At 42.9% G+C, this 20,032-nt stretch overlaps 1 protein-coding gene across 2 annotated transcripts in view; it reads left to right on the forward strand.

Annotated features, from left to right (window-relative positions):
• plxna4 (plexin A4) overlaps positions 1-20,032 on the forward strand; it is a 220,144-nt gene that overhangs the window by 123,759 nt on the left and 76,353 nt on the right. For both annotated transcript variants that reach the window (XM_029461735.1, XM_029461734.1), the window contains exon 4: positions 8,969-9,097. In XM_029461735.1, the coding sequence (XP_029317595.1) occupies positions 8,969-9,097 (129 nt within the window). The remainder of the gene's footprint in view (positions 1-8,968; positions 9,098-20,032) is intronic.

The following is a 20,032-nucleotide window of genomic DNA, read 5'->3' on the forward strand; positions in this document are numbered from 1 at the left end:
TCTTAGTCTTGTCTCCTTTGCTCAAAAAAACCAAACAGATCCTCTATTCATTATCCTCAACGGTTGAATAAATTGGTGATTGACGGTTACGGAAGCAGGATGTGGTCAACTAATAAAAGTACCATTGAGCTCATCATGTGACTCGGTGGAAGAATGGGAGACGTTGTCTATCCTTTGTCACATAGATGTGGGACCTTTTGGTCATTTTGCATTTTTCAGCCTGGACCTAAACAGCTTCCCAAACTTCCATTCACATATTATTTCTATACTTTGGAGAGTTCCTCTATGTGACGTCTGCATGCCAGAGTCATTGTAGGAGAGGAGGAGAAAGCACCTGAAATTGGTGGTCACTAATGCAAGAAAACACAAATATATTGATATTCATTGTGATAAAAAGTACCCCATTTTCATATCGTCAGTGTGATTTTCTTTTTCTTTTTTGCATAAAGCAAACTGTCACAATAAATGGATCCTTAAGTGGAACCTATTTAATTCACAGGGAGAAAGAAAATGTTAGAGAGAGAGATTTCTTTCCATTTTTTCCTCCTCTTCCCTCTGTTTCTCTAACATCAGAGCTGGCCACCTCTTGCTCTGCCATATGTCCAGCTTCCTGGATGCAACAATTCTCACAGGTGTAGACACTATACAACCTTTACCTCTCTGACGAGTACACAAACGCACACACACACACACACACACATGCTAAATACTGGTCCCTGAGTATAATCTTGTATTTATGCTATTCAACCTGCTGAAACAATTTGCCTGCTGCACTCTTACAAATGAATGGCATCCATAGCTCTGGGCTTTCATCACTGCTGGGCCGCCTGAAAGGCCAAATCTTGATTCAACACAATAGGCTGATTTGGTCCCCTCACTACTCTGGGGAGCACGTTGACTTCATTAATGGCTCCGAAAGCCTTTTAGCTCTCACACAGTAGGCCTCTGGTCACAAAATATAATAGTGTGCACGCCGCTCTGTATCACTGCCACTGGCTTGCACCACTATTAGAGACACAGTTTGTGATGTGTGCTCAAATTATGCCGTTGCCTCTGTGGGGTCCTTGAGGCCCAGCCAGTGGATGCAGCAGCAGTGGCGGGAACAGCAGCACTGCAGAATAACGGTGAAAGAAAAGGAAATAATTGGTTTGAAAGAGAAATGTGCGTTAGGGTTTTCCTCAGCCAGACCAGGTATTTGTATACTGCTAAATGAGGTCCGTCAGGAGGCTCTACCTGTCGCCTCTAACACCCTGCTGTGGCCCTAATGAGACAGTGAAAGAGGTATTGGATAAGAATTTTGCAGCTAGAAATGAACAAAACTACCCATCAGGTCGGCAAGGCTTTTAATTTCCGGTAACTTCTGACGTTAGAGAGTGGAGGGCTTTCAGTCTAAAAATGTGTTGGCACAATCATAAGAGGGTGGATGAATGGGAGACAACAGACGCAATGCATTGTTCCAGCTGCGGAAGAATATGAGTATATGAATATATAAGTCATTTTGACAAAAGAACAGAAGGAAAAAAGTAAACGAGAGAAACTGAGTTAGATGTTAGAAATTAGGCGGTATAGGAAACAGAACGAGAGGGGAGGGGGGGGGGGGGGAAGAGCAAAAACAAAAGAAGAGGAGGGAAATGAGCAACAGAAAGTGAGATGTGAGCCCCCTACCTGCTCACAGTGCTCTAAGGCAGCTGAGTGGTGAAGGGTATGATAGCAGGGAGACCTGCCACTCACCCTTTGAAGCCATGGGGGAGATTGAGGGAGTTAGAGGAGAGCAGAGGAAGAAATGAGCTAGCAAGCCTCTAGACACTTGTCCCCTTTTACGTCCAACACTACCATCCCTCAAAATAACATTTCTCCTTGCCTCTCTCCTCGATTTTTCTGTCTATCTCTCAGCAGGGGATGAGGTTAGATTAGTAGGCTGCATGGACCTGCAGGCTAACAGGTACCACACCTTTAATGCCACACCGGTCAGTCACTGAGCCAGGGGTCCCCCTGTGGCTCTGTCTGCTGTAGTGTCAGATCCCAGATGTGAGGTGGTGGAGACTGAAGTTGCGACAATAGAAACAAACATAAGTGCCTGTATGCTTCCCTCACTTACAAAACTTAAAATTGATTTTAGTTTTTTCCCTCTGACTCTCTGTATCTATGCTCCTTAGTTGCCTGGTATTGCTGCTGCGTTGACACAGTCATACCCAGGCCACCCACTAAGTGTTAGTCTTTGTTATACTGCACAGAGTTGTTGTTTTTTAACCTCTTGTTCCTAAACAACCTAGCCAAAGTAAAACATCAGAGGATCTTAACCTCAAATAAAACCAAACCCAACAGGAGGGCCATTATAGAGGGCAAGTGTCTGCATAAGTTCCACACTGCCCACACAAGTCTCTGTAGTCACTTCCCTGCTAACAATGACATTTCCCTGATTTGCACACACCTTCCCTCACAGTGCATTAATGCGAGGGAAATGCATTAATTAAAACCCTGCTGTGCGCAGATATGCCTAATCGCAAACATAAAACAGAGAATAGTGAATCAAAGCTCAAAATGAGTTCAGTTCTTGCCCACTCACCCTCCTATTGAGAAAGAAGTCAAGCCTATTTTTAATATACTTTTTTAAAGTGTCTTTAATGAACTGAATGAATGAATATTTGACTTCCATAAAGGAAAGCTGTAAAGCGTTGAGTTCATGTTGTACCTTTTGGATAGCTGCAAGACGTCTCCATTATAGCTTGTCATAAAAACATAAAATACAATGCCAAAAGACATTGTCGATGTAGAAGTACCATGGCAGTTAGTCATCCATGTGTCACCTGCGGTGCTTGTCTCAGAAAAGCACATGTCTTTAGTGCCTTCCTCTCTCGCCAGTCTTCCTCTCAGACGGAATGAAAACACGTGTCTTGTCTTTTATTGTCCATAATAACTCTTGGCGATGAATAGCGGATCCTACGCGGCCAGACTGGCATCCCACATTAGTGTACCACATCCTTGTTAATACCCTGAGATTAATGTCAAATCATCCACACTCCCCCACTAGTCTCGCACCAGTCCATTTCGCCTAAAGCTATATATTGATGCATTGAATGTGGAAGTGGAGGGTTTGTGCTGGCATTGATTGACACAGTCCTGCCTCATAGCCTTCTTTACTTCTGTTATTCTCTCCACCCCCCCCCCCCCCCCCCCCCCTCACCCTGTCTTTTCTCTCTGTCTGCCATGTGTTTCAGTGAGCTGGACAGATTTGGGCAATCAGACAGCCACCATTGTATTCCTGTCGGTATGAATAGAATGCGTGGAGAGACACATTGCCATTATGTAGAGGCGATACGGTGTTTCTTCTTCTTGTTTCTTTCACAGTAAATGTTCTTCTCAGTTGTCTCTGGCCGTCTGTCTGGCCGGTTCTCTTTTATAGGCTCTCATTGCATGTCCTGCCTTGCCGGGTTAAATACCTCACACTCCGCTGTGGTTTGACAAAGAGGCTAGAAACCTGAGCAAAGTGTGGCAGGTCGGGTTGCAGTGGCACTTGGCATGTGGATATGCTGTTGCTGCTCCAAAATGTTTCTGATTGATATCTTGAACAGGGCAGGGACCCAAGGGCTTACAGAGGACACCCCAGGAGACCTTTATGTGTGCATTTTGCTTGGACTTGGACTGTCAACTTAAAAAAATAAAATAAAATGATATTGCTGAAAGATGTTACCAGTTTGTTAAAACAAACAAATCAACCTAAAATAAACTCTGTAACTAGATTAAAGTTTTGATATGTGTCATTAACATTATCATGATGGTATCAGCCAGTCAAAGATTTATTTTGAAATCTTCCTGTTTTTGTAGTTTTGGCTCTCATTTCAATTGGTTATAATATTTCACTCACTTACAATTCCACTGCTGGGATCAATCAATATGACCCTGTTTGAGTCTAATAGGGAAAACAGGTTTATCCACTGCCCACTTATTTCAGATGGAAGTGAATGCGTTAAAATGTCATTCATTGGTTTGTAAAACAAATTACATGCAGTTATGGTTGGATAGTTAAATTAGGAGGTAGTTTTGCAGGATCTAATAGACATTTACAACATGATTTACTCTGAGCAAGGCACTTAACCCCAAGTTGCTCCAGAGGGACTGTCCCTGTAGTTAGTTCACTGTAAGTCGCTCTGGATAAGAGCGTCTGCTAAATGACAAATGCACCAGAATTCCTCAACTTGCATTAGTGAATGATGGCCAACACTGATAATATGCTGCAAGACCGTGAACACAAACAATCTTCTTTTAAAGTATTTGATATGGTAAGTACAATGCTTATAATCGTATCATGTGGATATCCTGCAGACAAAGGTTCACGACCCTTTTTTGGCTGCTGAGATGCTGGCACTGACGACGGGTTTGCCCGTGCACGTTTCAGGGATTTGGTGGAATTCCGCACACACAAATGTTGTGGCAATTTAAGTTTCCTCGCATGCTGTGTGACTTTGGATGACTTTCTGCCCCGGCCCACTCGCATCACTGTGGTTAGCATGGCCCATGTCAGACCGTAGTGACACTATAGTCAGCAGTTTATCATCACTTCCACCAGCAGCATGTTAGTCATGGTGTGTGTTCCAGTCATGGTGTGTTAGTGCAGGTGCCATGCTAAACAGACTGCAACTCTGTGTGAGTAGCTTTCCTTTTGCCACCCCCGAAAGGCAATGCCATAGCGGTGCAAGGACACAATTCTCCAATCACTCTTACAGTCCTCACTCAGAAACACACAGGGGTTCTCTCCTATAGCTTTCAATATGCTGTTTCCCCCCAATGTGGTCTTGTCCAGAGGGGGTAGTTTTTGTATTTCCTGCACTAAGTGCAGATGGTGGTTGTGGCTCAACACAACTACAGCATTATGTTTTATGTCTCCTGAGAATTGACCAGACTCATCCTAAAATGTAGAAAATCCATCTCACCACTTGATGTAAAGTAGGTTCTACATTATGGTGCACCTGTTCTGTAGTACTGAAGTGCAATTGTCACCAGAAGAATGTTCCAGAGGGGAAACGACATCCTTGACCTAGGGATATGTAAGTTTGTAATAACTACTAGATGTTTTTTTTCTTACATCGGTATGTTGCTTTAAACAATTTGTCCAGCATTGATTTTATTGGACAACATTACATAAACAATCTAAGCAAAAGTCTTACAGTTACACACAGTTACAGCTCGTAGAACAGCATATGTGTAATAAGATAAAGACTGGTGCATGTTTTACCTGCTTCAGAATGAAGTCACAGGAAGTACGGTGATTTCCTTGTGCTTTTGTGGTGCACAGCGCCAATAGGAAACTGAGAGGGGGAACTCCTGTTGTTTTCACACCGGAATGGCTTCCCTGTCTGTGTCACACCTTCTGCTAGCTGTTAGCCCCATGGAGAGAGGGATAGAGTCACTTTGGGCACATTATTTCTCATTGACAGATTCAAAGCAGAAATACCATCTGTAAATGGGGCTGTATTTGTTTTCTCTGAGCTGTAACACCGAGACTGTTATTTAAATGTGTCTTCAGTTGTCAGTATTTCTGATTTGTCAACACTGCCCTCACCTTCTATTCTAATGGTAGAACATGAAGGATAGCCCCTGAGCTCAAAAAGTCTGAATAGTGTTTAAGATGCTCCATAAATACTATTTGCTTTTTACTGTAGAAGCCACTGTCTATGTCTGTCTTCAGTGATAGTGTTGGTGTAGTTATCTCTCACAGCCACTAGGGGGATACAGTTTATGGCTAGGGTGGTCGCTTCATGGAGGACCAGGATTTTCCCTTTATGATCTGAGGTACAACAAGGATTTCTCCCACAGATACACACACACACACACACACACACACACACACACACACACACACACACACACACACACACACACACACACACACACACACACACAGCTATGTTTACTACACTGATTGCAGGCCTGAGGAAGTGTGCTCTATTTCGCCACCCTCCCCACAGTATCCTGTATTACCATATGAGTAGCTAATAGCCAGACGTGTGTGTGTAAGTGTGTAAGTGTGTGAAAGACAGTGCAAATGCCAATGTTTTTATACACGCACTAATTTGTATGTGTGCATTTATGTGTGGGCCCAATGCGTCTCTCACCTTCCCACTACTCGGAGGCAAAATGAAGTCTATCTGGCAGTGAATGTCTATTGTGTAGTGCTAATGTGATAGCAGAGATTAGCATTGTAATCCATTTAGCATAGAGCAGCTAATCCACTTTATTACTGTTGAAAAGGAATCAGATAATATTGGCTAGCACCACTGTAGCTGCCTTAATGGTTTTAAGCTGATGAAAAATGACTTTAAGATATATTGATAATTACTGTTGCTGACAATGAAACTGGGATTAGTCGTTTGATTAAAAAAACATAATCATTAGCTTTGGCTTTTCATCAAGGGAATTGTGTGTTCATGTGCCTTTTCTTTGTAGATAGTGTGTGTTTTTGTAGTAATACAAATCATGCTGTTTATCTTCAGCATTTTTATTTTTCAGGATTATGCACCCAGCAGGTGAATATTTTGTAGTAATATTCCTTTAAAGTGCAGAGTTTGATATCAGGAGATATAACGCCAGCTGTAACTGTTGTTTAGAGAAAAGAATTACAAGCCCAGGGTGACCCTGCTGTGTTGATAAAAAGAAATGCAGGGAAAACTGCTATTAAATATTTGTGCCAATTATGCTTCAAATAAGTCCCCTGGTCGTTTTCCCTTACGTGTTTCCCTCCAGTCCCAGTGTGCCAGTGTTGCATGCTTGCGGACATGCTGTGCACTCCCTGGTGGCTCATTTGTTTTGTTGGTGGTCAGATTGAGGGATAATATACTGGCGCTTCCCCTTGAAACCCCTCTGCTCCCTGGTGACTGTGGATCTGTCCCAACACAATAAAACTCAGCCTTTGCCTAAGACTGTATGCCCTTTAACTCTGCTTGGCAATTGGCTCCACACTTCTCTCATACTGTACATCAGGGGTTAAACTGTTAGACACACACATCTTCACATACATTCACATGCACACACATGCTGTGTGCAGAGCGCATACGCACAGCGCCTCAAATTAACTCACCCGATCAGGCAGATTAGATGACCCCACCTGCTGAATCTGGCTCTGGCTCGCGTGGAAGTTTCCTTTCTTCCTACCTCCCTCTTTTCTTTCGCTCTCTCCTATTCACCTTCTGTTCTTTTCTTCGGAGCTGACCCAAGTGCATACAATGGTTCCCAGTGAAAGTGTGTGAGGCTTTGATACACAGAATTCAAGGTCCTCTGAGATCAAGATCACTACACAAGCCAAGCAGGAGGCAGAGCGAGAGAGGAAGAACGACTGAGAAACAAAGAGGGAGGGAAAGTAGGGTGAAATCAGGGTGAAAGATGGTGCCTGTTCAAAGAAATGTCATGTTGTGAAACTTGATATCAGTAGAAGCAGCAGGAGTAGCGCAGGACGTTGACTGCGCCCTGCGTTCTTATGTTACTTTCTACTATACAATAGTTGATTGTCTAAGCAAAGACAAAGCAAAGTTCCATTGGACTATAGCAGAGCAGTTGATAGTTGTAGATTGATTTCTGTTGGTATAGGATAAAGTTAAGGACGAGAGCGATTCAGTCCCCATGAATAAAATCGTTGTTGGCACCGATGGCGTTGAGTAAGTAATATTAGCTGGCTTGGTATGTCTTGTGTTGCTGCACTTGCTCGATGTTCAGCTGTGTGAGCAAAGTTGTCACTTAGCTAATTCTTCTAGTAATGTTTCATAACAAAATCCACGAGTAACGCTATAGCTGTTTAGTTAGGAAAGCGGTGTATAAGTGAATTGCACTCTTAAACTGTAAAATCGCAGACAAATACCAAATCTTTCACTACGTTGCTTTATTAATTAATCATGAAGTGAGTCACTCGTCAGCGCGACCATCTGCTTCCTGTCCAATTATCTCCTGTTAGTGTCTGTTACCCGTGAACCCATAAGTGCTGAAGAGCACAAAGAACTACCCATCACAACTTTAACAAGACTTGCTTCACACGTATCCGCAAGCCCACACAGGTCTGTGTGTGTGTGTGTGTGTGTGTGTGTGTGTGTGTGTGTGTGTGTGTGTGTGTGTGTGTGTGTGTGTGTGTGTGTGTGTGTGTGTGTGTGTGTGTGTGTGTGTGTGTGTGTGTGTGTGTGTCTGAGCATGTATTCTACTGGGTGAGGGAAATTGCATAGGTAGGCATGTGTCAAAGCGTTGTGTTACTGGGAAATTACAGCCAGAGGACCAGATTTACAAAGGATCATTTGGAACACACCCTGCGCGTTTGTTTGTGTGTGACGATGTAAGCAGATGTTCAGGCACAACCCAGAACACTTCAATCACACCACCAAGTGTGCGTGGGGCCAATTCCACGCACTTTTTGCTGAGTAAACACACCTAGGGGCCCGCAAACCACACCTCTCGCCCAGATGCCTAATTACTGTAATCACTTTTGAATGGCTGGAACTGTGATGGAAAAAGATGAGCGTCTCAGATACAGCACAGAAAGCCATGATGCATGGAAAAATCCTGGCGCTGTATGCAGTAGATGGACAATTCTGTCAATAATAATGTTCAAAAGTACCTTTTTAATGATCCCTTGGTCCCTGATTGCACACTATGTTGTTCGAGATGTCACCTAGGTTCCATTGCAAAGTCCTTCCTTGTGGCAACATTCTCACTTGGCTTCTGTTTTACTTCAGCTGTGTTTTATTCACGTTATATTTGTAGCCCCGTCATATACTCTTTCATTAGTATAGCTCTTATAGTATATTAGTAAGACGGAGGTAGTTGAACAAATTCAATAAGTCTCATAAATAGTGTCTGAAAATATACTTCATATTCGGTTTTGTATGTTTTTCTACTTTACAACTATATTGTCGTTATTGCCTGTGACGCAGTGAAGAGTGAGAGAGATTATGCATATATTCATACTTAATGTTCTTCTGTGTTTCCTTAGATCCGGGTTGACGGCTCCTCTCGCGCTCTGCAGTATGAGACGGTGCAGGCGGTGGACAACGGACCCATCCACCGAGACATGGCGTTCTCTCCTGACCACCACCATCTCTACGTCATGTCAGATAACCAGGTCAGTCCACACGCACACGCACAAACATACACGTGCAGACACGCGCATCAAAAAGTGCCCCCGTTGCTGAGTCGATATCATAACCACTGGCATTTATCATTGTCTTATGTCACAGGGTACAATAAGTTTTGGTGGAGCATAGAGGTTTTATTACAGCCTCAGTGGAGGAGAGAAAGGGATTAGACTGCTGGATGCTATGACCAAGTCTTTTTATAGAAACAGACAGTGAGGGTAGAGTTGGAGTGAATAAATGTGTTGAATTATAGGCAGAGAGGAGAGTGGTCTCAGTACACGTGTGTGTGTGTGTGTGTGATGGTGTGTCTGTGCACGTCCAGATTCACATATACACACGATCTCTCTTCGTGCCTTTGATGGCATGGAATGTGGAGCGAAATAGCAGCACTCTGTGTAATGGACACAGACACAGTGAGACTGTGAACACCTCTATCAGAGGAAAAACCTCGCTAAAATAGCACCATGGAAAGTCCATAACACACATGCTGTGCTCACATAAATGCACACACAGCCGTGACTCACTGTGTTGGGTTTTCACTTTCTCTTCATGTTACACACATAGGGACGTAAAGCAAAGTACAGTGCGGAGCAAGATATGACTATATAGTCCAACATTAAACTTAATAAAAGGCAGTGACAAGCCCTAATTTAAGAGCTGGAGAAGTATTTGAACAGTAAACACACACACACACACACACTTCTTAACATTCAGCACAAGCACTGCCTTTTCATCAAGCACTAAAGGGCTAGTAATCATGTGTAATCATTAAAGCCAAACCCGGCCACCAGTTGGAGAATCCATGGTTGATCTCTCTCTCTTTTTAGTTGAGTTTAGCGCCAGTTATTGGTCACTATTGATGTGACTGTTAGAAATAATATTGCAAAAGCTCTGAGTTCAGATAATATGCATATCGTTCCCCCCCCTCTCCCTCCTCTTTATCTCCTGCCACCCCGTAATCACGGTAGACCACTGCTGCTTTGTTGGCAGCGATAGCCTCGTTGCCCCTGTATATTGTCTGCAGCTTCCAGTGGATTATAGACCTCTCTGGCACCATGAAAGTGTCAGCATTTGCTAATGCGTAGTGCAATTTGTTTTGTGTGCGTGTGTGTAAATGCAAGCGCGTTTTTTTAAGAGCCCAGATTTTCCTGATAACACTTTAAATATCAGACAGGCAGTGAGTAGAAGATGCCCTTTCAAATGCAGCTCTCATTGCCTCTCCTGAGGTCAGGCCATCTGCAGAGAGAGTGCCAAAGGAAGTCAGGGAGAGACACAAGTGAGCAGAATAAGGACATTTAGGATGCTATTTTGTCATGGCATCCAATTACATCCAATTCTTCTTTTGTACAAATCTGTTATGAGAGAATTATGTCTTTTTTTTTTCTCTGTTGGATTGTAGTGCGTATAATTGGGCTTAGAGAAGATATTACAGAATAGCAAATGAATTATTAGGAATACTTAATTTCCATTTGTTCCCATTATGTTGGAATCTTTTTATGCTTGGCTATTATCGCCAACATCGTGTTACAAATTTAGCGTTTTTAATATGCATGCCAATTAGCTTATGTTGAAAAAAGCAACTAAGTGAGTTTTGTTAGCCAATAGTGGTCCCGTGTGTGTGCGAGTCCGTGTGTAAGGCCTTCGTAGTAATTAGCCCATTAGCCTAGTTAGAGGGCTGACCTCCGCTAACTGTTTAGGAGGAACATCTGGGAATTACCACACACACACAAATATAGAAAGCAGTTCATGAACACAACACAAACACATCATGCTTTACTGCTAAAGGCACACAGTGAATGAATGCAACTCAAAGACTGTATTCCACCAGTTCATTCAAATCCTTTGACAATAATATGTTTTTAATTTAATTTCAATACCTTTCTGTTTTCTCGAGTCAGTAGAATTTTATTCTTCATGCAGGTTCAGATAGGTGAAAAAGCACTGCTGTGTTACCAGCAGTGCTTGTCCTGGTACACTGTTTGCATATTGCTTCATCTCAAATGTAGAGAGCATGTTGAAACAATATTTTGACGTCGCAGGTTTTTCTCACAGCTTTCTCTGCCGCAAATTGATTCCTGATCATTTCCTTCTAAACTGTAAGCAGAATCGGTCCCTGTCAGACTGTTGCCTGAAGTCAAAACAAGTTTCATTAAATGTCAAACAGGGTCACCGAATGTGCTCGAAATTCAAAGAAATAAAGATTCAAACCCGATTGATTTTTCACATTTTAACCACTTTTTAGAAGAGTTTTTCCAACATGCCAGACATTCATTTGCTATTGGCCCTGGTGTAGATGACATCTTTGTTTAAGAATTATTCCCTGATAACAGTACGATGGATAAATGCCATCTTGAATTACTAGTGTGGGTTATTTGTTAACCTCAATCGGACTGCCAAGTTCAAAAGTCATGTTGTGGTCACCCGTGCAGTTTTGAAAAACCATATTGCCTGCTTGATCAGTGTGGTGGTTTAGAATAACAGCTTGCCACAACACACACATGCACATTCCAAATTCCCAGTGGTGGCAAACGCTATTAAAGCAGCCTGAGCGGGTCGATAGCAGAAGGCCACCTGCTGTTTCTGGGGCCTGGGACTCAGACACTCAGTGAGAGATGGAACAAGGGAGAAATACAGAAAGAGGAAACGCATGATAGAAAGAGAGGAGAGGAGAGGGGCCACAACAGGAGGCTGAGAACAGAGTCAGTCGATGCAGCTCCTCCCCTGCTGTTCTCAGCCTTAAAACCATTTCCTTCAGATCGGGTTGGACCAAGAGACAGACCTCCTCTGGATCCTGGCTGGTGTGAGAGTCCAGTACAGGACGGTGAGAGTCAGACTGATGTTGGAGGAGAGGGACAGAGAGAGGAGATGAGGAGAGGTTGTAAGGAGTATGTATTCATTAGGAATATTCCTATTTCCTGATAGGTGGCTTTCACAATTCATACTTCTTACAAAGGCTGCAGGCAGTAGCTGTGAGGCTCTGCTAGAGGTGAAGTCAAACACGCTCAGCGTACAGGGACTACAGAGACCATGTGGAGACCATAATAACGGGGATCGATCAACTTCAGTTGCTCATGTTTCTGATCCCAGCGGGTGATAGTGAAGACAACTTGAACAAAGTCGAGAAAAGGCTTTGTAATCTTTCCCCTCTTCATTAACGCTAAACAAATGCAAGCCGTGTCCTCACTGCAATCATCGCTCTCTATCGCGAAGTGAATTAAAGAAAGCAAACGTGATTACTTTGGCTTTAAAATGATTTCCCGGCTCAGTAATTCTTTTCTTTATCAGTAGATACATTTGTAGTTTGTGATCTAGTCAGCGAAGTCTTTCCCAGCGCAAACTTTGTTATCGCCACTTTCCATCACTAAATAAAAGAATGTGAACATGATTACCTTTTGGTCTATAAGGACTGAAAGGCAGTCGGGCAATGTGTTTGAATAATGAACTATAGAGAACTTACAATGTGGCCACTGGAACACCTTGACAGAAGTGTAAAGCCAGCTTCAGGCGGGGACATCATGCTGAGAGTCACACTATACCCTGCTTGTCTGTGTCACATTATAAAGTCATTACAGAAGAACACTAGCCTTACACGAACACACATTCCCATGAAGTATCCTGCACTGCATCCATTGCTCTCCGCATCCCAGTCGTTGTATTTTTCTCTTCCTTCATTCGATTCATCTTCCATTCTTTCTTTCCTCCTCCCCGTGACTGTGTCCTCTTTGTTAGATTTGTTTTTCTTTCAGGATTATAGATGTGTGCTCTTACAACCTCTATTCATTTCTAAGGGGATTTGTAAAGCCAATGAGGATTCAGCCTTTTGTGTTCCTTGTTCCTCTTTCTTCATCTCCTCACTCTCCATTTTTATTCCATTTCCAACCCTCTCTCGCTACCCTTTGTCATTTTTACCCCACGCCATTCAACAATCCTCCATTCCTCCATTTTTTTCACCATTCCTTACTAGCAGAGTAATCTGTTCTCTCATTAATCCAGTGATTGGCTGTCCTCTAATTGGATCTCTCTCTCTCTCTCTCTCTCTCTCTCTCTCTCTCTCTCTCTCTCTCTCTCTCTCTCTCTCTCTCTCTCTCTCTCTCTCTCTCTCTCTCTCTCTCTCTCATATACACACAAGTCACCTTATTAGTGGGTTAAATAGATGTTCTGTTACAGCTTTACTACACTGTTAACACATGTTCATCTGTCAACCACATGTAGGACATATTAGTTATCTTAGAATTTGTGTCACTATTGCGTAACCAAAATTAGGATGCCACAATAGTGCAGATTGTATAGGTGAGTATTACGAACTGTAAATAGTGTGTGAGCAAGTCACTTGAACAAATATGATTTCCATAGCAGAGTACATTCCTTTGCGGCTGTGCTTTCCCTTGACTTGAGTTCAAGTCTCCAATGTTCCCACAGCCATACCATTAGCCTCCAGCAAACACATGAAGTTATTCTGCCAGGAAGCGCTGAGTGATTCAGTTAGATTTTATCGAGCATGTTCCTACATGGGTTTCGAAGTAATTTCTTTTTCAACATATACCAAGGTTTTTACATTCAGCGTATAAACTGTTGCTCAAAAGTGCTGCGACTGCCGCACACATGGTGCTGAATTATTTATCTCCAGCGTAGCGAATGCAGATCTGTAAGTGTGAATTATTGAAAATGTGTACTATAGTTGGGGTGAGATCTTTCTGTTTTGAACCCCTTTAGGGAAATCCGACAAGCTCATTTGTGGAAGTATCGCGTCTTCGTATCTCATCAAAAGATGTTTAATACCAGCATCCTTTAATTTCTATCAGCGGGGAACTTCTTTACCACATCCCTTACAGAGTGGCTTCCTCGCCCCCTTTAGTGTGTGGCTGTGAGTTATGAACGTGTTTAGATGTGCATATTATGTCCCAGTTTAGCTGCAGGATGATGTGGTCTAACAAGGCAAGTGAACAGAGCTGATGTGTTGCAGTCATTGCTCTCTGACACACTTCTGAAAATGTTCAACGAAGTGGGGCAGACAAGGTTGGAGAGAACTCTTGGCTCACTCGAAGTCCCTTTTTAGAAGTCTTACCTTTTTCTTCTCTCTCTCTCTCTCTCTCTCTCTCTCTCTCTCTCTCTTTCTCTCTCTCCTGCTGTTTCTCAGTATATTTTGGAATGTTGTGTTCTTTTATCTTTCCCCGTTGCAGATAATTGAGAATCTATAAGCCCCTTTATACTATATGACAGACAGACACTTTACAAAATGTGTCATTCATGTGAGTCATCATCCGCGTCTTCTGCAAATGTCTTGGCTGCTGCAAACTGTCCAAACAGTGCACTCTGTCTGTGTAATACAGGCCTTATTTTTACCCAGGCTATGCCCCAGGGCAAGATGAGGCAGCCAGTGCAAAATTAGCGTGTGTGTGTGTGTGTGTGTGTGTGTGTTAGTGTTAGTGTTAGTACCTGCAAGTGGGAGAAATGGCAGTACAGACTTAATGCAAATCCTGTTTGTGCATTGAAAGGTCAGACCTGACCCCGCACCTTAAAAACACTTTACTTTGACATCCATCATGTCTTCATTATTGTTCTAGCACTGAGCACCAAGAGCGTAATGGGAAAACATTAGCATGATTAAGACGAGTTCTGCTGTATGAATGTCTTGTTGCTGAGCTTGGCATGCCTCAGCTTTTTGTTGCTTATTTGGTTGCCATAGACCAGAGCTATTCAACTTCATTAGCAAGTGGGCCGAATAGGAAAATCACTGGGGGTTTGTGGGCCACACAATACTTTGTCAATGAATCACTACAAAAACCTCTTACTTACAGTAGTGTTAATAGTCACTAATACAGGAAATGAACTAGTCACGTGCATCCCCTTGTTTCACTTTAATTGTATCACCTTAATTCATTCCAGAAAGCAACCAGTCCATTCAGAACAGCAGGAAAGCTGTGGCTACAAGGCTTCACACAAAAGTGCAAAATGTTGCATCTTTAATACCAAGGAGACATGAGTTGTTTTCCCAACAGCTCCATGTCCACTAATGTAAAATATAATGAATATAATAAAACAGTTTTCACCACATTACCAGTAAGTAGCCCTGTTATAACATACATAAGGTGCTTTGAAAACAATCTATATCCATAAACAGAAATTATAAATGCAAATAGAACATAGTGAAACAGTAGCATCAGACTCACAATAACATACATATCTTATACATGTTTACAATTTAACAGTAAGTAGGCTTATTTGAATCATAACGCAGACGCATTAAGTCAGGTGATGTACTCCTATAGAACTAACAAACATATCATATCATGTCATGTTGAGCCTGTTTCAGTTTCAGTGTCAGTGAGAGAAACATGTTTTATATTCAGAACTCCGTTTTCACAATTGCCGAGCTAAAGTAAGGGAGTGACTTTCTCTGTGTCCCGCCAACCCAGTGTGCAGCGTGAGCTTGACTGAGCCGATGGTAGGTACGGACAGAGTGCGTTTTTTCCCGGACGCCGCTGCAGCTCAGAGTGGGATGGAAACGCCTGCGTTTTCGCCGCATTTGGTGTGAACCAGGCTTTAGTTTTATCTATATATGCCAGCCCGATTTGCAGGCAACCTCTTGCGGGCCAGAGAAAAAGTTCAGAAGGGCCGCTGATTGAATAGGCCTGGCATAGACCAAACATGACGGGTAGTGAAACTATAGCAGAGCAAGCCTCATGCAGGGACTTCTTATCTGTAAACTGTTATTAGTTGACCGCTTCAAGCTTGTTTAACTGCCTTCTTGTGTATGTGGGCCTTACCTTCTTTGGAATGGAAATATAAGTGCAAATGATTGATTGTATCCGAGTCGTTTGTCATTCGCTGACAATCCTGACAGCGCAATGGATGGCTTTCTCATTTGACCTCAGAGAACCTCAAATGAAAACAATATTGCCCGCTCTGTTAACTGAGTTTATGATATAATACCGTTGGTTGGTTGTTGACGGATTGAGTGGTGCGTCAGCTGTGACGAGGCAGCGGGTCGTTGATGTGTCCCTCGCTTCATTTGACTCCCACGTCAATCTGTCCTCCATCCAGCTGGAGAGGAGAAAGGTGGGACACAAGAGGACAAGAAGAGAGAGAGGCTCCAGTGAATGAATGAATGATAGGAATAAACGACAGAATAAATAGATATTCGGTGATAGATGGAGAAGAGAACGCGAGAAATTGAGAGATGACGTGGGGAAGAAATTGATTGTTGTTTTGCCACTTGTAAGAAATAAACACTGATATTGCCCTGGATAGAGGGACTGTGTGTACTGTATGTTATCCTGGGGCACAGACCATCTACGCATGGTGGTAGGCTAATAGAAATATGGATATATTATCCGTTTTACATGAAGAATGATTTTTAATTGATCACGTTTAATGATTTTCACTGATTTTTGTCATCTGCACAACTTTGCGATATTTAATTGAAGACACTGTCATAAGCTGCTTTATCTCTGACACATGCACACAACGTTGCTAACTTTACATTGCATATATTTAACCAAAAATAACTGTTCATTAATTTATGCTTCCCGAGCATTGTGCCCAACTAATGAACAAAGTCACAACAGGGAAGGAGAAAAAGACAAAGCTTGCCCGGGGTAAGAAGAGCAAGGATAAGAGAAGTTCAGTGTGCCCTACAGGCTGGAAGGCTATCGCTTTAATTCCCCTCTCTGTTCATTGGCTCTTTGGAGTGCTGCAGTTTGGCTGCAGGTGGAATTCCTGTTTAATTACAAGTGGAGGGGCAGGAAGCGAGTAGGATGAAGAGAGGAGTGGAGTTGAGGCAGACGAATTAGCTAATAATAAAAGTCTCTGCAGATTTATTAAATGATCCCTTTCCCACTGCAGGTTGACTTGAAGGCCCGTGGCATTATGTAAGGAGGAAGGGAGACACAGAGGAAAGAAAAACAAAGTCAAGCTTCATCATCTCCTCAGTGTAATGATGAAGATCTTGAAGTGTAAATGATGAATACATTTAAAGCGAAGACTCTTCCTCCTCTCTCCCTTTGACGCCCTTATTTCACAGATACAATAGACACACACACACACACACACACACACACACACACATATAGTCTATATATAAACTGTATATATAATTTGATGCCACTGTGCAACTACAGTAAATGATCAAGTATGCCTTCATCTCTCTCCCCACACATTAAGGCATCAAGTACTTCTGTGATCTTGGCCTTTTTTTAAAAGCGTGATTATATTCAGCAGCTTCCATCTCTGCCTATTGTGAAAGGAGGGAGAGTGCAGAGTGTAATGGCTGTCATTTGCTCACCTGAAACAGGAGGGGATTATAAATGCCATGCACCCCATCCTTTGTATTTATCCCTGCTGATATGATAGCCCAGCCATAGTGAAGAGACAGTGAGCCGTAATGGTTGCCTCTCTGGCAAAGCCCACGAAGAAGATTGCATGAAATGAATGTGATATCGAGATGAGAGAGACAAGGGGTGCATTGGGTCGTTTAGCCACCAAATCCCTCCATTTTTTTTTGATAAAAGAGCGGACAAAAGTGTTTCCCGCTTGAGTGTGTGTGTGTGTGTGTGTGTGTGTGTGTGTGTGTGTGTGTGTGTGTGTGTGTGTGTGTGTGTGTGTGTGTGTGTGTGTGTGTGTTGTGTGTGTGTGTGTGTGTGTGTGTTGTGTGCCAGATAGAGAACGGAGGCTTTGGAGAGATGATGAATGTATGATCTTACACACCTCAGAGCATCTGAGTGACAGAGGAAGACAGACAGACGGAGGGAGAATGAATGATATCAGGATCCCCGCTCTGGAACAGAGGATTCACATTGGCACCCATCGCTCCTGCCGGGCTCTGAATGTTGTGTGTATTTGTCTTTGTGTGTGCTTTATCTGTTGAGAAAACCATTTCCCCAGATGCAGGCATCTGAGGCCTCGATAGGCATCAGGGGTCCCTTCCATTCTACAAAGTCTAAATCCGTGTGTGTTTTTGAATTTGTGCGTACATGTGGGTGGTGTGTGTTTCGGCATATCTGCCACCGATGAAGTGTTAAATTATAAAGCGTTCGGATATGGTGGCATTGTTTGCTACAGTTCTGTGTGGGTGCTTAGCTTTTATGGCAGATCACAAGGTGACAAACCACTCGATGCGGTGACATGGTTACGTAGATTACATAAACGCGAACACACGCGCGCGTACTCAGGGAGATTATGGTTTCATACACTCTCATAATAAGGCTTTGGCAGCTGCAATCCTTGCATAGGCTACCCCACCTTTCTCTACCAGGTTATTTAGCAGCAGTGGGCTGAGGTGGTGGTGGATCTTAGGTGGAGGAGCAGGTGGAGAGTGACAGCAAGGGAGGGAATCTATCATGCAACGAGGATCTGTGTTGAGTTTAATGCACACACTTGCACCATTATCTCTCCGATTCTATCTAGCTGATGCAAATACGCCTCTGCCTAGTAGCGAGGGCAACACATACCAGCAATCCCCCCTCTGAATTAATTTGTCTGTGTGTGCACGCACATCTGCTTGACTATGCTGCTTTGCTTTATAGAACTTGTAGAGATATACAGAAGAGACATAAATGTAAAGAGAGAGAGAGAGAGAATGATGTAGTGGTGTGTTTTCAGAGTATCTCCATCGTGTCCTCACTGATAGTATGTGTGTGTTTGTGGTTCACATGCATCTGTGAGAGAGGGGAGAGAGAGAGACTCTGTCAGGCAGAGATGTGCTGTGCGATAGTCTTTACGTCCAACAGAGAGAACTGCCGTCGGTGCCAAGCTGTGCAGAAGAGATTCCACTACACATAGGCGTTTCTGATCTCTTGTTACATTTAGTCATGCCCTACATTGGATGGTTTAATTATGGTCCTTTTCATACCCTCAAATATGGAATTTAGTCAGTAAAATGTGCTGCAAAGACATGTATAATTGCATCACTTATATACCCTGATGTATAAAGAGAGGCCAGTATCCAAAAGAATTTGATCCTCAGCACCTATTGGAGTTATTCTGATGTACTGACTGCCATAGCATCGTTAAGCAAGGCACTGGCATCTTCCCCAGCATGCTGCACAGCTGTTGATTGCATGTTCTGCCCTAAAGTACTGTATGTATATATATCTCTACTTCTTTATACTCCAAAAGTAATATTATTTCCAGGGCTTCTTTTGTCCAGTTGAATGAGAGCGCATGGTCATATAAGCAGCTTGTAAATGCTTGTCTTCATTGTCTTGTAGAAAGTAGAACTGTGTTCAGTGGCTGTAACTTTACACTTCATATGTTCTTATTTTAACACCAGATAGTATAACCATCTGGTGTCTTTCTGTTTAAGTTGGATTTTAACATCCTGATTCAAAGAAAACATATTTTCTTCGACTAGCACGAGGAGACATTTGTTCAACATACCAATGTGGCAGAGAAAGGCAAAATACTTGACACACACACACACACACACACACACACACACACACACACACACACACACACACACACACACAGAGCGTTATCTTCATAATACCCCAATATGAGGCCCATAATGATCATGTCGTCTCTCTTCCCCGGCTGTCATCGGTGAGCAGCATGAGTGGCAGCGGTCATCCGCCAATGACGGCTCATTAATCAAAAGTGCCAGCTACACCTATTATTGCACCATGCTGTTGCCATGGTGACAAGAGGAGGGGACGGCTGAGATCTACCTCAGCTTCGCCCCTTGTGCTCGGTCACTCAAGGCCCATGGCAATCAGCGGCGGTCAACACTAATTTGAACTGGCACGGCTATACATCATAATACAGGGACTGCTCTCCCACGTGGAGCCAGCGGGGAAATATGGAAGCTGTCCACAGTTACATGAGAATTAGTGCTCTTTGTATTCTCACTTTACATATTAGTGTTGTTTGTTTGCAGTTAATGTGTATTTGGCTCTAGATGGTTAGATTTTGTGTTACTATTC

Source organism: Cottoperca gobio, chromosome 23, assembly GCF_900634415.1.
Source record: "Cottoperca gobio chromosome 23, fCotGob3.1, whole genome shotgun sequence".
NCBI classification, from domain to species: domain Eukaryota; kingdom Metazoa; phylum Chordata; class Actinopteri; order Perciformes; family Bovichtidae; genus Cottoperca; species Cottoperca gobio.